The sequence below is a fragment of the Lodderomyces elongisporus genome, chromosome 1 (assembly GCF_030384665.1).
Source record: "Lodderomyces elongisporus chromosome 1, complete sequence".
Taxonomy (NCBI): Eukaryota; Fungi; Ascomycota; class Pichiomycetes; order Serinales; family Debaryomycetaceae; genus Lodderomyces; species Lodderomyces elongisporus.
In genome coordinates, this window is record NC_083673.1 from 1,944,461 (window position 1) to 1,969,580 (window position 25,120).

The 25,120-nt window shown below is 36.4% G+C and overlaps 12 protein-coding genes across 12 annotated transcripts; 6 read left to right on the top strand and 6 right to left on the bottom strand. All coding sequences in view use genetic code 12, as the record gives it.

Moving 5' to 3' along the window:
- Positions 1–295: 295 nt before the first annotated feature.
- On the top strand, positions 296–948 carry PVL30_000695 (uncharacterized protein; the record flags this gene model as incomplete). Its single annotated transcript, XM_001528151.1, has 2 exons — positions 296–352; positions 427–948. The coding sequence occupies 2 exons, from the start codon at positions 296–298 to the stop codon at positions 946–948; spliced, it is 579 nt and encodes a 192-aa protein (XP_001528201.2).
- A 246-nt stretch (positions 949–1,194) lies between these two features.
- PVL30_000696 (uncharacterized protein) lies at positions 1,195–1,677 on the bottom strand (the record flags this gene model as incomplete). The annotated part of the gene is made up of 1 exon (XM_001528152.1): positions 1,195–1,677. One exon carries the CDS (start codon positions 1,675–1,677, stop codon positions 1,195–1,197), a length of 483 nt encoding a protein of 160 aa, XP_001528202.1.
- A 1,019-nt stretch (positions 1,678–2,696) lies between these two features.
- PVL30_000697 (uncharacterized protein) lies at positions 2,697–3,890 on the bottom strand (the record flags this gene model as incomplete). Its single annotated transcript, XM_001528153.2, has 1 exon — positions 2,697–3,890. One exon carries the CDS (start codon positions 3,888–3,890, stop codon positions 2,697–2,699), a length of 1,194 nt encoding a protein of 397 aa, XP_001528203.2.
- A 1,072-nt stretch (positions 3,891–4,962) lies between these two features.
- PVL30_000698 (uncharacterized protein) lies at positions 4,963–6,153 on the bottom strand (the record flags this gene model as incomplete). The annotated part of the gene is made up of 1 exon (XM_001528154.2): positions 4,963–6,153. The coding sequence occupies one exon, from the start codon at positions 6,151–6,153 to the stop codon at positions 4,963–4,965; it is 1,191 nt and encodes a 396-aa protein (XP_001528204.1).
- Positions 6,154–7,817: 1,664 nt separating this feature from the next.
- On the bottom strand, positions 7,818–9,008 carry PVL30_000699 (uncharacterized protein; the record flags this gene model as incomplete). The annotated part of the gene is made up of 1 exon (XM_001528155.1): positions 7,818–9,008. One exon carries the CDS (start codon positions 9,006–9,008, stop codon positions 7,818–7,820), a length of 1,191 nt encoding a protein of 396 aa, XP_001528205.1.
- A 1,886-nt stretch (positions 9,009–10,894) lies between these two features.
- On the top strand, positions 10,895–13,186 carry PVL30_000700 (uncharacterized protein; the record flags this gene model as incomplete). Its single annotated transcript, XM_001528156.2, has 1 exon — positions 10,895–13,186. One exon carries the CDS (start codon positions 10,895–10,897, stop codon positions 13,184–13,186), a length of 2,292 nt encoding a protein of 763 aa, XP_001528206.2.
- Positions 13,187–15,172: 1,986 nt separating this feature from the next.
- Positions 15,173–15,466, top strand: PVL30_000701 (uncharacterized protein; the record flags this gene model as incomplete). Its single annotated transcript, XM_061119179.1, has 1 exon — positions 15,173–15,466. The coding sequence occupies one exon, from the start codon at positions 15,173–15,175 to the stop codon at positions 15,464–15,466; it is 294 nt and encodes a 97-aa protein (XP_060975162.1).
- Positions 15,467–15,987: 521 nt separating this feature from the next.
- Positions 15,988–16,842, bottom strand: PVL30_000702 (uncharacterized protein; the record flags this gene model as incomplete). The annotated part of the gene is made up of 1 exon (XM_001528157.2): positions 15,988–16,842. The coding sequence occupies one exon, from the start codon at positions 16,840–16,842 to the stop codon at positions 15,988–15,990; it is 855 nt and encodes a 284-aa protein (XP_001528207.2).
- Positions 16,843–17,952: 1,110 nt separating this feature from the next.
- Positions 17,953–18,522, top strand: PVL30_000703 (uncharacterized protein; the record flags this gene model as incomplete). Its single annotated transcript, XM_001528158.1, has 1 exon — positions 17,953–18,522. One exon carries the CDS (start codon positions 17,953–17,955, stop codon positions 18,520–18,522), a length of 570 nt encoding a protein of 189 aa, XP_001528208.2.
- Positions 18,523–18,780: 258 nt separating this feature from the next.
- ETT1 (inhibitor of Brome mosaic virus) lies at positions 18,781–20,265 on the bottom strand (the record flags this gene model as incomplete). Its single annotated transcript, XM_001528159.2, has 1 exon — positions 18,781–20,265. One exon carries the CDS (start codon positions 20,263–20,265, stop codon positions 18,781–18,783), a length of 1,485 nt encoding a protein of 494 aa, XP_001528209.2.
- An 849-nt stretch (positions 20,266–21,114) lies between these two features.
- On the top strand, positions 21,115–22,794 carry MET1 (uroporphyrin-III C-methyltransferase; the record flags this gene model as incomplete). The annotated part of the gene is made up of 1 exon (XM_001528160.1): positions 21,115–22,794. One exon carries the CDS (start codon positions 21,115–21,117, stop codon positions 22,792–22,794), a length of 1,680 nt encoding a protein of 559 aa, XP_001528210.2.
- Positions 22,795–23,760: 966 nt separating this feature from the next.
- On the top strand, positions 23,761–25,083 carry BNA3 (arylformamidase; the record flags this gene model as incomplete). The annotated part of the gene is made up of 1 exon (XM_001528161.2): positions 23,761–25,083. One exon carries the CDS (start codon positions 23,761–23,763, stop codon positions 25,081–25,083), a length of 1,323 nt encoding a protein of 440 aa, XP_001528211.2.
- Positions 25,084–25,120: the final 37 nt, after the last annotated feature.

Sequence of the window (25,120 nt, forward strand, 5' to 3'; positions counted from 1 at the left end):
ATACAAGAAATGTGAAAAAAGATATTGTTAAAAATTTGAAATGATGAGTTGTTGTAATGTAATTGTTTACGAATTTTACTCTATACGTTAATCAGAGAAGATATTAAAGCAAAACAAAAACTAAAACGAGAAGAAGTGAGAAAGTGGAAAAAGCGAAAAGGAAAATATGTGACGGATCAAAGTGCGCAGTAAATTTCTCGTCGCATTCGTTCTTGTTTCCAATATTAGTTCCAAACGCAAAAGAATCAACTAAACCACCCACAGAAACCCCATCTACAGAAGCAAACGAAAAGCAATGTCAAAAAAAGTAGCAAGTGACGATATCTTCAAAGGTAACAACGTCGAGAAAATTGTATGTTACGCAATGAGCAATCACCGTTGCAAGCTTCATGTATGATAACTAACCATTATTTCCTCTCTTTCTAGAATTCAGAACTATTCACACTCACTTATGGTTCCCTTGTTGCACAACTATGTCGAGATTTCAATAACAATTATCACGAGGTTAACAATCAGCTTGATAAGATGGGTTACAACATTGGCCTTCGATTAATTGAGGAATTTCTTGCCAAAACCGGAGTGAGACGATGCTCAACATTTAAGGAGACTGCTGACATAATCTCAAAATTGGGATTCAAACTATTCCTCAATATCCAACCCGCGGTAGAGAATTGGTCACTGGATCTGAGATCATGTACGTTGGTAATACCTGATCCTAATCCTTTAACTGAGTTTGTTGATTTACCAGTAACTGCAGACCCCAAGATTGCAAAAGAGTTATGGTACTCACAAGTTTTGTGTGGTGTATTGAGGGGCGCATTACAAATGGTGCAGTTGGATTGCGATGTGTATTTTTTGAAGGATAGATTGAGAGGCGACGACAGGACGGAGATGAGACTCAAGTTGAACAAGATTTTGAAAGACGAGGTCCCGGCCGGAGAGGATTAAAAAGACTACGAGATTGAATTAAGAAATGAAAACCAAAAAAACCAAAAAACCAAAAAAATTCAAAAAAAAAAATCCAAATCCAAAGTCATTCATTTATTAATTTTTTTATTTTTATTTTTTTTTCCTTCTTTGATACTAATTAGTTATCACATAAAAATGTCATAATTGAAGGTGTCAAGTTTTAAATATGCTCAGTTCAGCAGAAGGTTTTCTTTCTTCTCCTCGTTGCCTTCATATTTTTTCCAATCACCTGACTCTGGAAACATATGTTGTTTCAACTTTAGTCATTGCTGATTCTAAGTCAGACGCTGGACTACCGCTTAAACTCAAACTGGAATTAACCGAGACTAATGTTTCGGCATCCTCTTGGTTTTTGAAATAAGCAGGAGCAGGAGGGAAAATAGAGGGTTGTCCTTCAAATAAGGGCCATACAGATACAACCCTAATCGGACCATATCTTTGATAAATATTTCCCGAGTCAATTTCAATTTCCTGTTCAATTTCACTTTCAAGTAACCCAATCCTCCTTGCACTTTTCCTCATCTCGTGTCTCCTCTTTAGCTTGCTAGCGCATTCATAGAAAAAAACACCAATTGCAATCACGGGGATTATCAATGTAGGGATTAAGATGTAAAATAATGTCTTTTTATGAAATTTTGCACTCGACTCTGACGCTTGAGGTGATGGTAGTGGTTGCAAACCTACTGACGGAGAGGTAGGTACATACATTATGAGAGATTCTGGTGACAACTGGTAATCAACTTGAATAAATCATTTTGATTCGATTTTTATACAAGTCTTTACTTTTTTTTTTTTTGGGACGAAGAAAATAAAAAAAAAGGTAAAGTAAAGATAGAGGGTAGAAGTGGAGTAGGGAAGAGTGGAAAAACGAGATGAAGGGAAATACTTAAAGAAGTTACAGCTCATTTGGGAAGGCATTGTACATATTTGGTTGGGGTTGTACATAATGTGTGACTATGCGAACTTTTTGGTGATAAGACCACGCATCAAAGTACTTTACACGAAATTATTGCACATACAAGAACTTCTATCGAGATTACAAGTAGGTAGAAAGAAAGAAAAAAAATGAAGAAATAAAGAGTGATTGAGTGATATAGGAAGGCTTTCAGTCTATATTTCTTTTTTTTTTTTCGTATGTGTGTATGTGTGTGTGTATGTGTGTGTGTATTTGTGTGTATGTGTGTGTGTATGTGTGTGTGTATGTGTTTGAGTGTTTGAGTGTTTCTTTGGTAAAGCAGCGAATCAGTTGTTCTTATCAGCGATTATCATATTGACTGAGTTGTAATGTCAAATTGGGTGAATCTGGAAAAATAAATCTTTATATGCACGTGACCTGTTACTCTTTAGCACTTACACTTTCCTTATCATCTTGTTCTTTATTTTTTTTTTTTTTTTGATTTACAAAAGGAAAGGGGGAAAAACAATGAAAACAAACATTTCATTATTGTTGGAGAAGAAGGCAATACAAGTGATGATAAGTTAATGATATATGTCGTATGTCCTAGTAAGAGTTTATCAAAAAAGAAAGAAAATAGAAAAATGAAAAATAAAAAGAAAAACAAAATGAAAAATAAAATGATAAATAAAATGAAAATCTGTCGTTACTAAGGAACAAGAATGTTCGATTGTACTGAAAATCATAACGAAACTTCATCAACAGCACAAATATCTTTTAACAAGAATATTAAGCAATCAAAAAGCGAAAAAAAAAAGCGCAAACATCATAACTAGCTGAGTGGAATACCTTCAACTTTGGCTTCTGGGTCAGCATCGAAAACTTGCCCATGGAATGGATATGTGTTGTATCCATAGTTGTATAAAGTATAAAAAGTTTTTCTATCATATGCGTTCAACAGCCAATTGTTTTTAATTCTATCAGGCAAATCGGGGTTGGCAATATATTGTCTTCCAAATCCTACTAAAGTCCTATCGTCGGCATTAGCAACATCAACTGGCCTTTTCCATTGTTGCTCTTTTTCAAGATTGTAGCTTCCGCCGCGCAAAACAGTGCCCTTCCATTTACTCAAAAAATACGAAATGTCAACGAGATCAGATTTGTTATCTGATAAATCAAACGAGCCGTCAACAAGATCAATGAACCCCAATTCGTTGCCTGTATCAGCCCTAGCTTGCAATTGCTCTGCAATGTACGTAAAGTCTTCTTTTGCAGCTGGGTTAATTGGTTCACGAAAATTGTTTCCTGGGGAAAATCTTACTGCAATCTTTTTTGGATCAGCAACCTTAAATGCATTATCGATAATTTCCAATAAAAACCTTGATCTGTTTTCAACTGTCCCTCCATATTGATCGTCCCTTTCATTCGTGTTTGGATTGAGAAATTGGCTAGCAATGAACCCATTGGCAAAGTGTAACTCAACAAAGTCAAATCCAGCAACATCGAGTGCTAATTTGATTGCGTTGGGATATTCAACCTTGGTCAAGTTTTCAATTTCGTTAATAGTCAATGGTCTAAGTGGGTTTTCTGCTTCAATCGCTGCTTTTTCTGTATCTTTATCAGGATAAATGGCACTTGCGGCAACATAATCGAGGCCATTCTTTTTTAATAACGCTGGACTAGCTTTGCTGCCTGCACCCCATAATTGCAAGGCAATCGATCCACCTTGCTCATGAACAGCATCAACAATTTGTTTCCAACCCAATGCCTGCTCCCGAGTCCAAATCCCAGGAACGTTTGGGAATATTCCCAACTTTGGAGTAACAATTGTTCCTTCAGCAACAATCAACCCTCCACTTTTTGCTCGGTCTTTGTAGTATTGTAACTGCAAGTCAGTTGGAATGTGAGTTTCTGAGTCAGAACGTACTCTTGTTGTTGGCAAATGCGCTATTCTATGTTTCAAAGTGACATTACCGACATTGATTGGCTTGAACAAATTGGATTCTTCAATTGTTGATTTGGTCATTAATGTTGATGCTTTTTTTCTTCTCTTAATTCTAATATGTTTTAGTTTTCTTTAGAGGTGGGAAAGGGAAAGGGAAAGATTCGAGACAAGAAATGAAATCAAAGTTAAATCACCTCCATTCGGACTCCTTCTTATACAATTTAGTTTTACTTTTTATCACCTAATATATAAACTTTTTTGTAGTCAGTGATTAGGGAGATCCACACTTTTTCCAATTTTCATTAATTGTAAGGTCTATATCTTCGTCGTCGTTGTCGTCGTCTTCTTCTTCTTCTTCTTCTTCTTCTTCTTCTTCTTCTTCTTCTTCTTCTTCTTCTTTTTCTTCTTCTTACCCAAATTAATCCACATTCTAGGCTATAAACCATAAGCTCAAAAGTTTTATATTTGGTGGACTTAGGGTTTCCCCAAAATGGACCGATCACCGAAAACTCGTCGCTTATAACCCCATTTGTAGGTTAATCAACTAAAAAAGTAAAAAAATAAAAAAAAAATGTATATTCTCACAAGGCTCTGACCACTGATAAGTTGACTCTTCATCCTTTTGACTCACCAATTACTAATAATATATTGGAATTGAACTTGCAAGATTAGTAAGCAATGGTGTACCTGACAATAAAAATTTTGCAAGCTGATCACAGTATTGTAGTGAGCATGTCTTCACCAAGATTTCTTTAAGTGGCTCAATCAACATTGGTCATGGAGACCAACAAAAAAATGTGGCTCAATGGCAAACACATATATGAGAGTAAGAGAAAAAGAAGGAAAAATGATAGAAAACATAAGAAGAAAGGGAGGCGGCGGGGGAGGGTCGAAGTAAGGCGAAGAATGTAGGTGGTTAGTACAACTTCTCAAATATCTTTCAAGTCAATAGTAATGTGTGGAAAGAGTGCTAAGCTTCAAGTCTAATTTTGTGCCGGAAAGAATATTTCAACTTCAACTTTTAGCTCTGGTGTATATTAATATTATCACGAGTTAGTCTTGTTACTATTCTATCAAAGTCTATGAGGTTCTAAATACTTTTATTTTTTTGCATTTTTATTTTTTTTTTATGAAAAATTTTTTTGAGTTTTTTTTAAGCTAAAGCAACACCTTCAACCTTTGCATCGGGGTCAGCATCTGTTTTTTGGCCATAAAATGGGTAAGTGTTGTATCCATAGTTGTAGATGGTGTAAAAGGTTGATCTATCGTATGGATTCAAGTCTTGATCCTCTTGGATTCTTTGTGGAAGATCAGGATTGGCGATAAAGTTTCTGCCAAACCCAACTAAAGTTCTATCATCTGCATTTGCATCCTCTACTGGAAGTTTCCATTCCTCGTCCTTGTTGTTATTGTACCTTCCACCACGCAACACTATTCCTTTCCAGTTGTTCAAGATTGATGATATGTCAACATTTTGAGCACCGCTTCCAACATCAAAAGTTCCATCGACTACATCAATGAAACCCAACTCGTTGCCTTGATCTGCTCTGGCTTGCAATTGTTTAGTAATGTACTCGAAATCCTCTTTGAAGCTAGGATTAACAGGTTCTTGAAATTGATTTCCTGGTGACACTCTAATTGCAATCTTTTTTGGATCAGCAACTTTGAATGCATTATCGAGTGCCTCCAAGAGAAATCTAGCTCTATTTTCTATTGGGCCTCCGTATTTATCAGTTCTCTTGTTTATCACTGGGTTGATGAATTGACTTGCAATGTATCCATTGGCAAAATGAAATTCAACAAAGTCAAATCCAGCAACATCGAGAGCCAATTTAACGGCATTGGGATAATCCTCTGTAACCAATTGGTGAATCTCTTCAGCTGTCAATTCGCGCAATGGGTTTCCTGCATCTTTTGCTGCTTTTTCAGACTCTTCGTGTTCGTAGATTGCGCTAGGTGCCACAAAATCGAAACCTTTTTGTTTCAAAAGCCCCGGAATAGCAACACGGCCCAACCCCCACAACTGTACAGCGATTCGACCGCCAGCTTCATGCACTGAGTCAACAATTTGTTTCCAGCCCAATGCTTGCTCTTTAGTCCAGATACCAGGTACGTTAGGGTACCATCCCAATTTTGGGGTAGCAATTGTAGCCTCTGTAACTAATAAGGCACCACTCTTGGCCCTATCGGTATAGTATTGCTTTTGCAAATCGGTTGGAACATGTGTTTCAGGATTTGCACGATTCCTTGTGGTAGGTAAATGGGCAATTCTGTGTGGCAAAGTGATATTACCAACCTTGATTGGCTTGAATAAGTTGGATGCTTGAATCGTGGATTTCGTCATTCTGTTGAAAAGAAGAAAAATAAAAGAAAAAAAAGGGAAAAACAACCAATAGTGTGGAAACAAGTAAAGTAGAAAGGCAAAAAGGCAATGGGCAATGGGCAATATAAAAAAAGGAAAAAAAAAGGTTTATATATTCCGTGAACGAATACTAATGAAAGTTCGAGTATGTACTCAGAATCAGTGTGATTGTGGTAATGGAAAAAAAAAATTGAATAAGAGGATTAAAATTCACTTTATATGAAATTGTAAAGTCCTTATATAGTTTTGGTGAGCTATAGTTTGATGTATATTTAAACTGGTTCTCAACGTAATTGTGTACCTCTGTTTACAACTGTGGCTGTACCTTGTTTTCCTGGACATTTCAAAGTAGTACAGAGTTGCTGCAAAGCGATTCTTAGGCTTACTAATTTATTACTATTATGGTCTTCTCGCATTTTCTTTTTTGCTCTCTTTTTCTATTATAATTATTTTTTTTTTTTTGACGGGAGAATACGCAAAGACGTTGACGGAGCTAACGGAAATTACACCTTCCCCATTGGGAACGTACTTGACATTTGTCAGAATCTTTCAATACACCATTAGTCAGTTTTTTGTCAGAGATGTACGTGGGAAATATATACATACACCCACACACAAACAAACAAACAAACAAAAAAACGTAAGAAAACTTAAAGAAACAGACATTGCACAAGATTTATTTGAAATACCAAAAAAAAATGATTTTGATTACTGAGAACATGACTGGTCGAGTGAGCAAGTAACCTAAATGGGCCATGGTTGGTTTTATCCTCGGAAATCCACATTTACCAAACAAAAAAGAAGACAAGGACAGAGAAAGACAGAGAGAGCAAGAGGATCTTCAAACTCTTTATAAAAAAAAAGAAATTAAATCTTCATAAAAGCTGAAACAATAGTTAAATGTTAAACTTTAAAATTGACAGAAAGTAGTCATGAAAACTCAAAGAGGTCTACTCATATGAGTGTTAATTTCGACAGGGATGGTCGAGGGGGGGGACGCTAAAGAAGGAAAGAAAATTTGGGAATTTTCCTCAATTAAATTCTAAACAACTACAATTAACGAAAATGATCGTGATGTAACTAACAAAACCCCTAAGACATCACCATTTGTCATATTCTTCTATTATACTGGCTCTGTAATGTAGTGCAATGGATCGACACCTTTAGAGATGTAAAATTCTTGAAGGATACTTTCTCTCATACCAACCTCTCTCCGTAAATTTTTCGATTGCAGCCATTTGAAGTCACGTGTATAGAATATTTAAAAAATTTTTTATAAAACCATGTAGCACACAAATATAAAGAAATATGTAGTTTCGAGTAGTTTTATAAGGTGTTATCAACTACCAATAACATCTGTTCGTTTATCAAATTGACAAACAAAACTAATTGGAGGGTGGGATAAACAAAGTAAGAGAAGAACTGAAATTTCTAGTAGTAGACATACTTTTTTTTGGCCGTTCTATATATATATAAGTATACATTACGATACTGCAAGTAAAAATTATATCCTAAATCAAATCATCTCAAAATTTTACAAAAAAAAATAAAAAAGGAAAAGGAAAAAAGAGAGGGAAAAGAAAAAGGAAAAACAATTTGCATCTTGTTGTTTCACGTTGCTTTTGCATTGCACATAAATCTTTCTTTCAAGCTAATGGTTTTCCCTTGCGTTGTTCTTCTGGATCAGCATCAACTTTTTGGCCATAAAATGGGTAAGTATTGTATCCATAGTTGTAGTTGGTATAAAATGTTGATCTGTCATATTTGTTCAATTCCAAGTCGTCCCTTATTCTCGTTGGTAGATCGGGGTTGGCAATGAAGTATCTACCAAATCCAATCAAGGTTCTGTCGTCTGTATTGACATCGGCAAGAACGCCCTTCCATTTATTGTCCTTGTCGTAAGTATATCTTCCACCACGTAAAACAATACCTTTCCAATTCTCCAAAATTTTCGAGATGTCGACATTTTTGGACCCGCTACCCAAGTCAAAAGTGCCATCAACTACATCAATGAATGCGACTTCGTTGCCCTGATCTGCTCGGATTTGTAACTCCTTAGCAATATAAGCATAGTCTTCGATGGCAGATGGGTTAGTTGGCTCTTGGTATTGGTTCTCTGGTGAAATTCTGAGTGCTATCTTTTTTGGATCAGCAACCTTAAATGCATTGTCAAGGAGCTCAAACAAGAATCTGGCTCTGTTTTCAATTGGCCCGCCGTATTCGTCAGTTCTATTGTTAACAAGTGGGTTGATAAACTGACTAATTGCGTATCCATTAGCAACGTGAAATTCAACAAAGTCAAATCCAGCAACATTGAGAGCCAAATTAATGGCATTGGGATAATCCTCTGTAACCAATTGGTGAATCTCTTCAGCTGTTAATTCGCGCAATGGGTTTCCTGCTTCTTTTGCTGCTTTTTCGGCTTCCTCGTTTTCATAAACAGCACTTGGCGCAACATACTCCATTCCTTTTGCCTTTAACAAAGCAGGAGGTGTGACACGGCCCAAAGCCCACAATTGTACAGCGATTCGACCGCCAGCTTCATGCACTGAATCAACAATTTGTTTCCAGCCCAATGCTTGCTCTTTAGTCCAGATACCTGGAACTCCGGGGTACCATCCCAATTTTGGGGTAGCAATTGTACCCTCAGTGACCAAAAGTGCACCACTCTTGGCTCTATCAGTGTAATATTGTTTCTGCAAGTCAGTTGGAATAAGAGTTTCAATCTCAGCACGATTTCTCGTGTTTGGCAAATGGGCAAGTCTATGTGGCAAAGTGATATTGCCAACTTTGATTGGTTTAAACAAGTTTGATTCTTGAACAGCTGAGTTTGTCATTTTTTTTTTTGTATCGACTGGAGGAAATATTCTGTTTATATATATGTGTATGTGTGTATGAATGTGTATGTGTATGTGTGTTTGTTTGTTTTCTATTTCTATTCGAAGAAATTGATGAATGATAAGTTGATAGATAAATAGGTCTATGAACTTAGCAAAGTGAATGATTCGTGTATGGAAACAAAACAAGTGAATAGAAGGGCTTATTCAAGAGAATATTTTATCCATTTATATATACATCTGGTAGGCCATATTTCCTTTCTAATTTTTTCTTTTCTTTTTCTTTTTCTTTTTCTTTTTCTTTTTCTTTTTCTTTTTCTTTTTTTTTTTCAATTATTAGAATGTAAGCTATTGTAATTCCTCTTTGGCTGCAAAAATGTATCTGAATGTTGCTTCGAACATAGATGTTTGATGTAATTATCCAGCCTTGGAGTTGCGGGCTTACTAAGCAAACACAGCTTGACAAATAGATCTTGACGGAGTTAATGCTTACTTTATTGGGAATTTCTTTGCGTTATACTTGCTCGGAAAAAGAAAAAAAAAATGAATTGGAGAGGTGTACTCACGTGATTTACATTTGTAAAAAACAGAAAAAATTTGCATGTAAAATTATATTTTTATTTTTATTTTTGTTATTTCTCAAAATTCTTTCTTGATTTCTTTGTAATACAAAGCAGATTGGACATAAAAAAGTTGGACAGAAGTTAACATTCGGAGATAAAGTATCCACAAAAGGAATGTTTTCCGTAAGTGCATGTTTTTGTCATCAAAAATGAGATAGTAACATTTATGAACCTATGTAAAGATCAACTCTTGAGAGGACTGAACAAACTTACACTAGTGGTTGAAGGCAATTCTTAAAGGTTGATATAGTTTGATTACTAAGACGAAATCGGTTATTACTCAAATCGAGTAGCATGAACAAGTGCAAAACACAAGATCAGGACTGAATATGTCAAAATCAAAATCGTATCATATTGATAAAAAAAAATAAAGAGAAAAATAAAGAAAAAAATAAAGAAAAAAGTAAAGAAAAAAAAAAAGAAAGCTTAAAGAAAAAACTGTATTATACAAATACATATACATATGATGAATATGGTGTTCAATAGATAATTGGTTAGAAATACTTGATCAAACAACGAAACCGAGTACTACTTCCTTTTTTACATTCTTTTTTTCAATGATAAGGAAAAACAAAATCCCAATTTATTTCTCATTGTAGTCACGTGACTTTATTGACGATACATAACGTTGCTCCGAAATATGTGTTGAGGAACAGAACTTCACTTAAACTTGCGCCTGGAGTGATTTTTTGGATTCCCCGCATGACTTTTGCTCCTTCCCAACAAAAAACAAAAAAAAAAGAGAGATTTTATGAGTATGTGTATGAGTATGTGAAGTAGTATGTGTAGTAGTATGTGTAAGAGTATTGAAGAAGAAAAATAAATAATTAAAATAAAAATTGGATAATTGCTAGCCTTGAATATCAAGCACTTGTGTTTGTTAAAGGGGGGGGAGTTGGGTCACACAAGGGGTTCACGCATTTTCAAGTGAGAAAATTATAAAGTATACGTACATCAAAAGAACCAATCAATTGATTCATTCTTAAAGAGACCCTTTTGAACTTTAATTGAGTGGGGTATTAAGTCTGATTAGTATTTAACAACATCTGAGTTCAGTTTAAATTTCAAGTTATCATTTATTTCAGTTTTCACCATTTCCAATTCCAGTTCAAATTCGAACACAAATTCCATAACACCAACACCGACACCGACACCGACACCGACTAAAACCCTTTTTCTTTATAGAAATAAAATAAAAAATAAAAATAAAAAGGCAAAACGTCGAAATAATCCTTCTGCCTTAACAATTTTAAACAAATCAATATGGGTGACAAACATCACCACGATTCTGCTCATTCATCGTCGTCAGAGTCCTATTCAGAATCAGTTGCTCGTCAAGCTTCGCATGATGAATCGACAATTAAGAATAAAAAATCAAAGTACCTGGAGAGGTCGGTCTCATACTACATTACCCTAATTTTCCGTATTTTTGCATATGACTCCATTCTATGGTTTTTCAATCTTGTAATTCACACATTTTTTAGAGATGTTCAGACACGTGGCAGTTTCAACATTCCTAAAAGAGGTCCAGTTATATTTGTTATTGCGCCACACCACAATCAATTTGTCGATGGATTGGTTGTTATGACCAAAGTCAAGGAACACCTGAATCGTCGTATTGCGTTTTTGATTGCACAGAAATCGTATGATCGGTTCTTTATTGGTGATGCCGCAAAATTGTGTAGTGCCATTCCGGTAAAGAGAGCACAAGACCTTTTGAAGATGGGAACGGGTGTGATTTATGGAGATGAGAATGATGCAAGGATTCTTAGAGGTAAAGGAACCAAATTTACTACGCAGTGTCAAGAAAAGGGATTGATTGGATTGCCCAATAGTTTGGGCAATAGTCAGATTTTGGAGATTATTGATGATGAAAAGTTGGTTTTGAGGAAACCATTTAGTTCACCAAGATCAGAGATTGAAAAGAGGATTCAGGAGAAATTGAAGCAGGGTACCGAGTTTAAGATTGCTCCGCATATCGACAATCATATAGTATTTCAGAATGTTTTTGATCATTTGAATGATGGCAAGGTATTGGGAATCTTTCCCGAAGGTGGCTCGCATGATCGTCCTGATTTATTACCATTAAAACCCGGAGTGGCTATAATGGCATTGGGTGCTGTGGCACAGCTGATGAAGGAAAGGTTGGAAGATGAAGAAGATGGTGTACCTAATCCACCTCCGGTCACGCCAGTGGCCATTGTCCCCGTTGGCTTGAGTTATTTCCATCCACACAAGTTTCGGTCTCGTGTGGTGATTGAGTTTGGAAAACCAATTATTGTTACAGAAAAAATGGCTGATCAGTACCAAAAAAACAATAGGGAATCTGTAGACACTTTGCTCAAGATTGTTACCCTTGGTTTGAAGGAAGTTACTATGACTTGTAATGATTACGAAACGCTTATGGTTTTGCAAGCTGCAAGAAGGTTGTACACCTCGGGTAACCGAGACAATATACCACTACCCATGGTTATTGAGATGAATAGGAGGTTAATTAAAGGATATGAGCAGTATAAGGATCAGCCCGATGTGCAAGAATTGAAGGATGCAGTATTGGAGTACAATAGGCAATTGCGAAGATTAGATCTTCGTGACCACCAGGTGGAGTCATTAACGCGTACTAATAGGGCACATACAATCTGGACTTTTATTGCGCGGTCGTTTAAGTTTTCCCTATTTATGGGCTTGAGTTTACCAGGAATCTTTATGTTTAGTCCAGTTTTCATTATATCCTCGCGGATATCGAAGAAGAAGGCCAAGGAGGCGCTTGCAGGGTCGGTGGTTAAGATCAAGGCCAAGGATGTTTTGAGTACGTGGAAAATTCTTGTGGCATTGGGTCTTGCGCCCATGTTGTATATTTTCTGGTCGATTATGGGTGTGATTGTTATTAATAGATTGCAGTTACTTGGGCAATACCAGCCACCGACGTGGATTTTGTTTATAGTCTTTTATCTTTGGGCAGTGCTCACGACATATGCGTCATTGCGGATGGGTGAGATTGGTATTGATTATTACAAGTCGTTGAAGCCATTGTTTATATCGATGTTGAGTATTAGCCGTGACCAATTTCAGATTGAGGATTTGAAAGCTACAAGACGCAATTTGCAAGTACGGGTGAATGCGTTTTGCAACAAGTATGGACCTGATATATTTGAAGATTTTGATAGGTTTTACCGCCAGTATAATGAGGGAGAGACGAATGAGGCAGACTTGGAGGCGGAGACTAGGCAGGATGAGGCCAATGCCAGGTTTGAAGATTTGCAGAGGACAACCAGTGCGAGCTCGTTGGATTTCAATTTGCACAATCTTGCTGATATTCCGATTTTCGCGGCTGCTGATTTGGAGCAGACTAGTGATGTTGACTTGACCAAAGACCCCGAAGAGGAGGAGACGGAGGAGACGGAAAAAGAGGTAGAGACTGATGGAGTGGAAACCGTGGGAAACAACAATATCATCAATATCAGTAATGATATTGATGGTGGTGGTGGTGGTAATGATGGTGCAAAGATGAGATTGAGAAAATCATTGGGTGAGAAGTATTCAAATGTGGAGTAATGATTGAATGAGGAGTATAGGTAATAAAATTAATCATAATATAATTATTGTAACAAAACAAAATCAGTAAGATGAATAAAAACCGAAACACTGGACTACTGGTTTCTCTCTTCTCTCTTCTCTCTTGTGTCTTCTGTCTTGTGTCTTGTGTGTGGGGGGAGGGCGGAGGCCGTATCGTGCAGTTATCTTTGTGTGCAGTGTTATTGTTGATAGATGAAATTTCTTTAAAAAGCAACGATGTAAAAAAAAGATTTTGGGGAAAGACAATAGATGTAGCTCGACTTGAATGTTTATATACTGCATCCACACATCTAATTGTTCTCTCACAAGTTGCTGTTCTCATAGATACCACCGCCACCTCCTTCTCCTGGTGCAATGCAATGAACCGTTGCCCTTTAACTATTTTTCTTGATTATTTGCTCTATCTCTCTATCTAGCTCTTTTGTTTCCTTTGAGGAAGGCTAAATAAGATATAATAAAAGCCTTGTGCTATTACTTGATTGAGTTAAAACCTCTCTTTTATTATTATTATTATTATTATTAATTTTTCTCGTGTTCTTGCAAAAGGAGTTGAAGCTACAGAATACAGCATTTGATTTTAGCTTTAGTTCCAGCATTAGCATAAGAAAGCAATAGGATTACATGGCCTTGGTTGAAATATAAGTCATTGAAAAAAAAAATCCCTCACTTTCTAATGGTGTCTTGTGAATGTGTATGTTGTGCAACTGCATCCTAATTTTTCTTACAGTTATAATTATTTATTATAGTTAATTTTATTTTATTTATTATTTATTTTCACATGTTTTTTTCAAAAGTTTGTTTGATTGAGGTAAATACCCTTCTTGCTTGGTGCTGCTGCATTGAGTAAACTCATCACCAAATTGAGTAAGAAAAAGAGAGTGTGTGGGAAAGAGGGAAAGAAACGCTCCATGTACGTTTGATGACGCTAAGTTTGCCATTTGTTTATCTGCAATATATCCGTTTGTAAAATCACCCATTACCAAGTTGAGGTGTTTATATGTTTAAGTTTATGTTTATGTTTGTGTTTGTGTTTGTGTGTGTGTCGTATTTTCAATCTCTCTAGTCATTGCTAGCACCAAACACTTGGCAAAGTTTCGGAGAAGTGGAAAGGAAAGGAAAGGAAAGGAAAGGAAAGGAAAGAAAGAAAACCAACCAATCAATCAACCTCTTGAAGTTAGAAAGATGGACCGAGCAATATTTTTCTACTGGTTTGTATACCCATCCCTTTTGTGTGTGTGAGAGGAGAGGGACCCTTTTGTACTACTACTACTACTACTACTACTAGAGGGAAGTAGTAGTACCACTACTTGTACTAGTGCCTCCACTAACCAACTAAAGAGGAAGAAAAAAAAAAAATGCTAACAAATTTTTTAGATGCAAATCTCGCACCCTTTTGTTTGTCGCATTGCACGGAAATTGTCGTAACCTTTTTTTTTATTTCCACAACAAAGACATCAAGATGCAGAGAGGGTATAGCACTTTACGCATTAGGTAAATTTCATCTGCAACGCGATAAATCCCACCAATGATGAGATAGAGAGAGAGAGAGAGAGAGAGAGAGGAGAAAGAAAGAAGAAGAATAATAAAAAGGCGTAGGGACAGAAAGTGCAATTGTGTAATTTTCCTCTTGCTCCATAAGTACGCGGCAGATCTAGAATCCGTCATTGGAGAAAGGTAGAGGGGTTATAGAGATAGAAGTTGTTTTGCCAAAAATCGTGTTAATTAGACAAAGCCACTAAAGGCGGTAATTGTTGATCATCAAATGCTTTGACGTCCAAAATGAAAGAACTCTTTTCCAGATTCCCAATATATACTACTGAACTAGTTATATATTTATATATATGTATTTCCCTTAAACTCTGCTTCACTTTTTCTACTCTTGTTTAGTCCCATCTTCTCCTGTGCCCTTGTTTTTCCTTTTTTCCTTTTTTCCTTTTTTCCATCTTCCCTTTTGGTAAAGTAAAGATGAAGTGGGCTACTATACTGCTATTCCTTACATTGACAATAGCAACCATTGTACCTGCTAATGTGGATTTGAAAGCTAGAAAGTTGGCTACTGCAACACAACCAAGACTGAGACCAGGTTCAGTGGTGAAGAGATACGATGCGGCAAACGAAGTCAATAATCCAGTGGTAACCGCACCATTATACAAAAGAGATGATGAAACAATTATGTTCAACTCTGCTGATGAAGCCCAAAGACGGAAAAGAGACGGCAAATATATTATTCCCAAAGTGAAGCAAGAACTATTCTTGTAAAAATAGTTGGTTAATTAAAATATATAAAATAAAAAGAATAAAAAAAAGAAAGAAAGAATAATGGGCAGGTCCCATACAAAAAGAGTGCCAACCCACTCCATTACGAACAATGAAACGATTATAATTATATATATATATATATATATATATGTATATATATATATATATACAACCATTTGTCACGTATATGCGTGTATAAAGGGGATATATATAAAAAATAAAGGGGCAGTCTCCAGTGTGATCAATACCATACTATAAAGAGACGTGAAAAAACTTCCCCCCACTGTATAAAATGTGTAAACGAATAATAATAATACATGAATTGAATGATTATGAATGATGATCTTTTTAAATTAAGAAAAACACCACATTTCTTTATCTGTATTTTCCCCCAAAAAAATAAGAATTAAAAAAGGAAAAGGAAAAGGAAAAGGAAAAGGAAAATGAAAAGAGTCCTTCAAAAATATTAATGAAAACTCAAAACCTGGTGGGTACTAGCCCCCTTTTACTTACTTACTTACTTATTCATTCAACTTTTCCAACACATTGTCAAATGGCCCCGTCATTTTCTTCACACTGGTCTCATTAAACGTTTTCAACTCCAGTATACAATCATTGAGGTACTTGTCGAATTCAACCATCTTGCCTGAATTTGCATCGGTCTTGAAAATCCGCAACCCATTTAATTTGTCAAAGCCATCGCCATCGCCATCGCCACCAATAGGTATTTGCACTGTTGACTCACTAAACTTGCCCAATGTTTGACTAAGCTTAATGAGCTTGTTATAATGTCCATACATCAATTCCTTCCTTTGTTGAGACGACGAGTCTATTCGGGACTGAAGTGTATTTCGAAGTTTGAGAATCTCAAGAGGTGTTGAGCTTTGAATAAATCTTTCAACATCTTCCGTGGTTTTCAAGCTACTGTAATTGTCTGACGTATGCAAAGATTTTTGCTCGTGTGGAATTGTATCATTTTCTGATCCAGATTCATTCTTAGACACAGTGTCGTGACTTTCTGCATTGTTACCAACTGCTGTTGTCAGCAGAGTCAAAGGCTCTGCATTGGTATTGGTATTGTTGTTGCCGTAGCTGTTGCTGTTTGTGGCATTATTTTTCTTTTGTTGTAGATGGTAATACTCCTGTAGTGCTTTTCGCCGACTAGATATTTTTCGAGCCCCATGCAGCTGTACAGGTGTCGCAGGTTGTGATGGTAGTGATGATTGATTAGATTGTTCGCCACCGGATGCTAAAGACGATACAGATAGAGTTGGTGAATTGGCTATAGTGGGTGTTGATGGTGCCGAGGGTGTCCCATCTTTTTGGTATTCTCTTCTTGGTTTCTTATATGATAATAGTGGTGACTGCACAGACATTCTAGCTTTGAAATCAATGATTAGAAAAAATGAAAATAAAAAAATAAATAAAGAACAACAATCTCAAAAAAAAAAGGGGAAAACCTCCAACTATACTTGTGTTTTGCCAAAAAGAAAAGGAAGAAAAAGAGGAAATGAAACAGTTCAATATGTGTGTATTTGCAGGTGTGTATATATATACGTCTAGTTTCTAGTTGTTTGGTGCAAACCTGCTTCCAAAATGTAAATGTGAGGCTCTTTATTATACGAAAAAGAAAAAGAAAGGAAAAAAACATTTAATTCTTGTGTTGCCTTGTCGCTAACTTAGTTGCGACACTCTAAAAAAACGACACTGGCGATTCTCGAATTACAGATCAATAATAAATATATATATATATATATATATGTATATATTTTGTTTGTTTTTTTTATTTTTATGTTAAAAGTCACTTTTGTACTCACTTACCAAATAAAAGTAAATAATGAATTCACAGCTTCAGCCTTCGTTTCTGCTTCTGTTTCTGCTACACAGTATAGAGAAATATATATATATATATGCTACCAAATGAAAAGTCCGTCAGTCATTTCTTCTTCTTTTCCTTTTTATTTTTTATTTTTATTATTTTTTTTTTTAATCGAAATTTCTTTTTGCCCATTCCACCTTCCACCTTCTAACTTTCTGCTTTTGTCTTTTGTCTTTCGACTCTCGTTTCTTTTTAATTTTATTTTTTTTTTTATTTTATTTGTACTTTCTGTATGTTATGTGTATGCTATTAATTTCTCTATAAACTATTACGTAATGGCTTATCTCTGGCATAGCACATTTACAATCACTGACTAAAATCTTCTAACATTGCCACCAGTTTCCAAGCAGCTTTTAAAATCACAAACCCACACTATTACCACACCATTATTGCCGACCATTATCAGTCATCATCTTTTCTTTACTCTTCACTTGTCTTTTGTTCTTGAAGTATACACCAAACACTTCCAGTATTTAATAGAACATAACTTACTTCTTTTTTTTACCACTACCACCACTACCATTACCACTACTACTACCACTACCTTGAGCTCCTTTTCGTTGGTCTAATCGATTACACACACACACATACACATACACATAGCACAATGAAAGTCACAATCAGATTGTCTACAGAATCCTCATTCCAAATCACTATTCCAGATAACTCAACAGTAGCTGATCTCAGAAGCTCTGTCAAAGTGGGCTCACCAAACCCCATTGCTAAGGACTTCAAGCTCATATACAATGGAGCAAAGCTACAACCCTTGGATAAGCTGCTCTCGTCCTTTGGAATGACCCCAGATAAGGATATCATCAATGTGATTTTGATGTCAAATGGGCATGACACACCACCAATCTCGCCTCAAGCATCGTCGGAGAACTTATTAACAACGGCAACCATTAATGATGGCAAAAGTACTACTACTAGTACTACTACACCAGCTAGTGTCGTTGTAAAGAAAACCAAAAAGAAGAACAAGTGCAATTTCAAAAACTGTGCCTCTGCACCATTAAGAATGGTTGGTACTTGTAATCACTGTCAGGGGAAATTTTGTGCAAAACACAGATTATTAGAAGACCATTTGTGTATTGGACTACAAGTATGTAAAGATTCGGCACATGATCAAAATGCCTTGAAGTTGCAAAGTGAAAGCACAATAGTAAGCAGGGTCTAATCATTGACAAATGACTTTTGAAAATCTTTTCTTGTACTCCACAACCTTTCCCGCACCTTCTTCATTTGCTTTCTTCTTCACTTCTCTGCATATACATAAATATGTCAACAAATAGCTCATACTTTTATACAAATATATCAACGTTAATTTCATAATATACAATAATTCCATATATGTAGGTTATATACTTTTATAAAGAAAAGAAAAGAAGAGAAAAGATTTGAGAACAAAAAGAAATTGACAAGCCAAATCGCACTTTTATCCCAATAAGTTATCTAAAGCATCCTGATATTTTCCATTTGTCGCATTATTGGCCTTGGTCAAGATCTTCTCGGCATCTTGGTACAACTGCTCTTGTTCTTTGCTCTCAACTTCATAAAGATTAGCCAAACTAATCATTGCCTCGGCAATATTCACCCAACTCTCAGGCTCATCCTTATCCTCAGCAGCTTTGAGGTATTCTAAAGCCTTGATGATCAATTCCTGGGCTACACGCTTGGCATCATCTTCAGATAATCCTTCTAATTCTTCAATGCCAGAATAGTCTTCGTCATATCTCAAAGTAGTAAAAACACTACTTGGGACCTCAGCTTCCTGTAAATAGGACTGGCCCAAACGATGATTAACTTCGCGAAGGAGTCTTGGCGAAGCATTGGAAAGTTGCTTCAAATTCGACAAATAAGTGAGCGTGTGGTCTCTCCACCATTGATTGTACTCGTCTGTAGTTTTAATTATATATAAGGGGTGTGATTCCGGTAATTCAATCTCCTCTTCTTCTTCTTCATCTTCTTCGTCATTATCTTCTTCTTCATCATTATCTTCTTCTTCTTCTTCTTCTTCATCATCATTATCACTGGTTTCGCTGCCCTTTTCTTCACCTTCAATTTTTTCTTGTGCAGCGGCAAATGCTTCTGCATCAGCTACGTCAAGCTCGGTTAATTCACCCCCCTTCTTAGCATGATCTTCTTTTTCTTCCTCCTCTTCCTCCTCTTCCTCCTCTTCCTCTTCTTCTTCCTGTCTTCCAAAATTATCCACTATATCCAACAAGTCATCAACTGCCTCCAAGATATCCCAATACTCTTCGCTATTAAATGCCAGATAGTCTTCCGACTCCTTGGCCTTTTTCTCAGCAGACTCGTACACTCTTAATGCTGCATCCAACTTACCTTTAATATCCATATTTTTGATATGTGCTTCTTCCACGCTTGACTCCAATTTTAGTTGCGAAACATATTGCAAAACTATCTGATTGATCAATATCTTGGCCTTGGTGAACACCAAATCAATATCAGTGGGATATTTTTCCAACCCATCATTAACTCGCTCAAGACTTGCGTCGAAGAATTCAGATACTTGATCTATATCGTCAGTATGAAAGTTTGCCAGTTCCGATAACGCAATTGCATATATTTTGTAAAACATGGCTGGAAGCTCTGCACTAACTTGGTCCTCCTTTGAACCACTACTATTTGCTACTTTCTCTCTGAGTAACCGATCACATTCGTGAATTATCCCATTGAGTATCAAGTCACTATCACGTTCAGAGTCTATATATGTCTTGTATAATCCACGTAATTGCGCAATCTCATCATTTGCATCAACTGTCTCGGGAAGCTCAATTGTAAGCTGATTTGTAGTGTCTTCTGAACCCGATGGCGTAGGAGACTTGGATTTTCCTTCTTGTTCAAGTTTCTGCTTCTTGGCCCTTGCGGCATTTCCAAGTCCTAAAGTTCTTTTCGCCATTGTCTATGTATTCACTAGATGTTATTCTCTAGAAAGTAACTGAAAAAGTAGAAAAGAGAAGCGGGATTTACCTAATGTTTTGTGCCATCTCATTTCGAAAAAAAACGTATGTCCTTTAGAAACAGAAAAAATGAGAATGATCTGGTCACGTGATAACTCTTTCTCTTTCTCTTTATTTCTCTTTCTCTCTTTCTTTCTTTCTCTCTCTTTCTCTCTCTTTCTCTCTTTCTTTCTCTCTCTCCCACTCTCTCTCTTACCTACCTATCCTCTTTAATTTGGTAGCGAAAAAAATACAAGAAAGTCATGTGCAGGTGCAATTCACTATGCTGACATTTCAAATACTTTCAATTGCGCACAAGACAATCAAAAAGAGTCGTTTGATCACGTGACTTGCAAAAATTGGTTTACGTAATCCAAACGATTGCGTAATTTCACACTTTATCTTCTAAAAAAAAAAACCTTTTTTTGTGTCTCTATATACCATATTTTATATACACACAAAAACATAGCGTAACTATAATAGATACATACATGTGTGTATATCAAATCTTTAACCGAAGAAGAAAGAAAGAGAAGAAAGGAAAGAAAACAAAAAAAAAAAAAAATTATCATTGAATATATACCCCAGAATATCCAGCTGAGTAAAAAGAAAAAAACACCAACAAAAAGAAGATGTTTCGATGAAATTTTTCAAAAGCTTTTTCGGTAAAGTCCCTAATATCTATATAATTCCTTCAACTTTTTTTTTGTTCAATTCTTGTTTTTTCTTTTTCAAGTTTATACTTTTTTCCCTTTCATAAATTTTCAAGAATTACATCATTCATACGTATACAAGCCATTGAAGAGAAGATGACGAATTTGCTAGCATCATTAAACACCAAAGGTGAAAAACATTTGCTCATAGGATATTCCAATATCACATATCTACGAATCAAGTCCATTATTGAGTCTGGAGCTCATCCTATACTTGTTTGTTCTACTAGAGACGTGCTGTTTAACCCTGCAATTAAAATTCTTATTGAAGAACACAAACTAGTAGTCATAGATCAAGAGGAACATCAAATCACATCCGAAAGAGTTTCTCAATACATCAATACATTGGGTCGTGATGAAGTAGACTCTATTGTTGATCGAGTATTTGTCACCCTTCCGCAATCGCAAGATCAACTCAAGCTTCAGATATATGCTCAATGTCGGAGGTTGAGAGTACCGATAAACACAACGGATGATCCCAAACTCTGCACATTTACATTGTTATCTACTTATAACTCGGGAGATTTTCAAGTAGGAGTTACGACAAATGGAAAAGGCTGTAAACTAGCCTCGCGTTTGAAAAGAGACATTGTGAGTCATTTGCCATCGAACATTGGCCAGATATGTGATAAGATTGGTGAATTGCGTCGAACTATACAGGAACAGGACCTGATAACATTGGAAGAGGTAGAGTTGGGGGAGAATGATGATGATAATGTTGTTACTCATAAGTTTAATGCCTTGGTTCATGAATTTGACCAGACCCAAGAAGAAGAAAAGTTGAGAAGAAACCGCTGGCTTTCCCAGATTGTCGAATACTATCCGTTGAACAAATTGGCTGATTTGTCTATTGAAGATTTAAAGATCGCATATGAAAGCCATAAACATGATGCCGGTGTCTCTAATAGTACTGCCACTGTTGTTCATTCAAGAGAACAAAAGAAGCCAATTGCATCAAAAAGAGGCAAGATTGCTCTTGTGGGTAGTGGTCCAGGATCAACATCTCTTCTCACGCTTGGGGCTCTCCAAGCAATCCACGAAGCTGACTTTATCTTGGCAGATAAGTTAGTTCCTCAACAGGTTCTTGACTTGATCCCTAAAACACATGGTCCCCAGCTATTCATTGCTCGAAAATTTCCCGGGAATGCAGAACGCGCTCAACAGGAACTTCTTGAACTAGCAACAACAGCCTTGGGTGAGGGTAAATATGTGGTGCGTCTTAAGCAAGGCGATCCATACATTTTTGGCCGTGGTGGTGAAGAGTATAACTATTTCCAGTCCCAGGGGTATACACCTATTGTAATTCCGGGTATATCATCAGCGCTTGCTGCGCCAGTGCTTGCACAAATTCCAATGACACATAGAGATGTTGCAGACCAATTATTGGTCTGTACGGGGACTGGAAGGAAAGGTGCAGTACCGAACATACCAGTGTTTGAACCGAGCCGTACAACAGTCTTTTTGATGGCATTACATCGAATTGTTGAGTTGATTCCGATTTTAATTGATCAAAAGGGGTGGGTTGCAGACTTGCCGGTTTGTATTATTGAAAGAGCAAGTTGTCCCGATCAAAGGGTCATTAGAACAACTTTGGCCAATGTGGGAGCCGCAGTGGAGGCATGTGGACTGAGACCTCCGGGATTGTTGGTTACTGGGTATGCATGTGAAGTTATCTGGAGTCAGATGGAGAAAGAAATAGATGCAGGAGGACAAGGATGGATTATTGAAGAAGGATTCGATTGTGGGTTTAATGAAGGGGTTCTTAACGTGGTATAGAATATATAATAGACTAATAGAAGACTAGAAGGAAACAAAGATCAAAGTGTTGAATATAAATATAGAAAAGAATAAAAAAAAAAAATTTTGTATATATTTGGCAACAATTTTGCTGCAAAATCAAGTAAACTTCGTGCTTATAAATTATGTGGCAAAATCTTCAACAAACAAACAAATAAGAATAGGCACTATTTCGAAAAGAGAAAATAAAAAAAATGCTACGACAAAACAAAGTATATCTGATTAAAGCTCTTCCTAACCTAAATCTACTCACAGCTTTTGTTTAACTCCAAAAAATCATCTTAATGATCAAAGGCCAAGGAAGAATTTGGAAATTGTATACTTGCAATTATTGTCGGGCTCAAGATTTGTAGTATTTGTGCGCATCCTATGTGGTGGTGGTGGTGGTGGTGCAAGATGACTCAAAAGAGAGAGAGAGAGAGGGAGAGAGAGAAAAAAAAAATGGAATTTTGTAAACTTCTTCAATGTTTTCCATCTGTGACAACTTTAATGGAAAAATAATGTGCAATGTTGAGAAGAGCCACAGTTTCTGAATGTTTGATAAAATTTTTTTTTTTTTTTTTAATGTTTTTTTTTTACAGCATGCATTTCGTCTTATCAAATGAGGATTTCAATAAAATCTCACTTGACTAAGAGTAGAGTTTGAACAGAATTAAGGTAATATAGAGTCGTCGACTTTTTACAATCCTATAATCTTATCATTATAAACTATCCATTTCACTTTATAATTTATTCTGGTTATTCCTTTCTTAACTTTCGCCCCTTTATTTAATTCATTCATTCATTCCTTGTATATTTTTTCTTTCATTTTATTTTCTTCCCCAGTTTTTCATTTGTTGATTACTTTGTTTTGCTTTCCACTTTGGATACTGACTTAACCATAGCTTTATGCTCAAGAGACTTGCCTCATTACCTTTAAAATTCAAAAGATCCTATTCAGTATCAATGACTACGAGCTCTTCATCTTCAAAAGATCCTGCAGCATTACACAATCCTTACTTCAATTTGAAACCAGGACAAAAGGATATTTGGTCGTTGATCAATGAGACTGCGGCTACTGCTCAAGCTGAACACCCTGATAGAAAGATCATCAACTTGGGACAAGGTTTCTTTTCTTACAGCCCACCTGGATTTGCCATTGAAGCGGTCGATGAGGCATTGAACCTTGCACAATTCAATCAGTACGCACCGGCAAGAGGTAACCCAAACTTGCTTAAACAAGTTGCACAACACTACTCAAGAAGCTATGGTCGTGAAGTTCCAATTGATGAAGTGCAGATAACCACAGGTGCAAATGAAGGGATGTTTGCCGTGTTTTTTGGATTCCTTACGCCTGGCGACGAAGTCATTGTGTTTGAACCGTTTTTCGATCAATACATTCCAAACATTGAGATGACTGGTGCTAAAGTCAAATACGTCGAGATCAAATACCCTAAAAAATTGAACAACCAAACCGTCACCGGAGATGATTGGGAGATTGATTGGGAGGGCTTGGAGCTGAGTATTAACGAAAAGACCAAAATGATTGTAATTAATACCCCACACAACCCAATCGGTAAAGTATTCACCAAGCAGGAGTTGCATAGAATTGGCGAGTTGGTAATCAAACATAATTTGATTCTAGTCAGTGATGAAGTATACGAAAACTTGTACTACTCAGTGGAATTTCCCAGACCTGCTACGTTAGAAAGCTTGCCCGAGTTGAAAGACCGTACATTGACCGTTGGCTCAGCCGGTAAGTCATTTGCAGCTACTGGTTGGAGAGTAGGCTATATACAAGGTCCTGCTTCCTTGATCAAGTATGTTGCAGCAGCCCACACACGTATCTGTTTTTCAACACCTGCACCATTACAACAAGCCGTTGCTCAAGCTTTTTCACAAGTTGTTGAATTAAACTACTTTGAAAAAGTTAGACAAGACTACACTGAGAAATACGAGTTATTTACAAAAGTATTTGACGACTTGGGCTTACCGTACACCATTGCTCAAGGAGGATATTTTTTGCTTGTCAATTTGTCTAAAGTGAAGATTCCCAAGGACTATGAGTTTCCCGAGGACATTTTAAGCAGAAATGCATTGGATTTTAAGTTGGCATATTGGTTGATAAAAGAGATCGGAGTTGTGAGCATTCCACCCACAGAATTCCTTACCGAGCAACATAGACCAGGCAACGCATTAGAGAATTGTGTTAGATTTGCCGTCTGCAAAGACGATGAAATCTTGCAAGAAGCAGTTGAGAAGTTGAAAAAATTGAAGGACTTTTTATAAACAAAATAATAGAGTATAGAGATGAGATAGCTCGAAA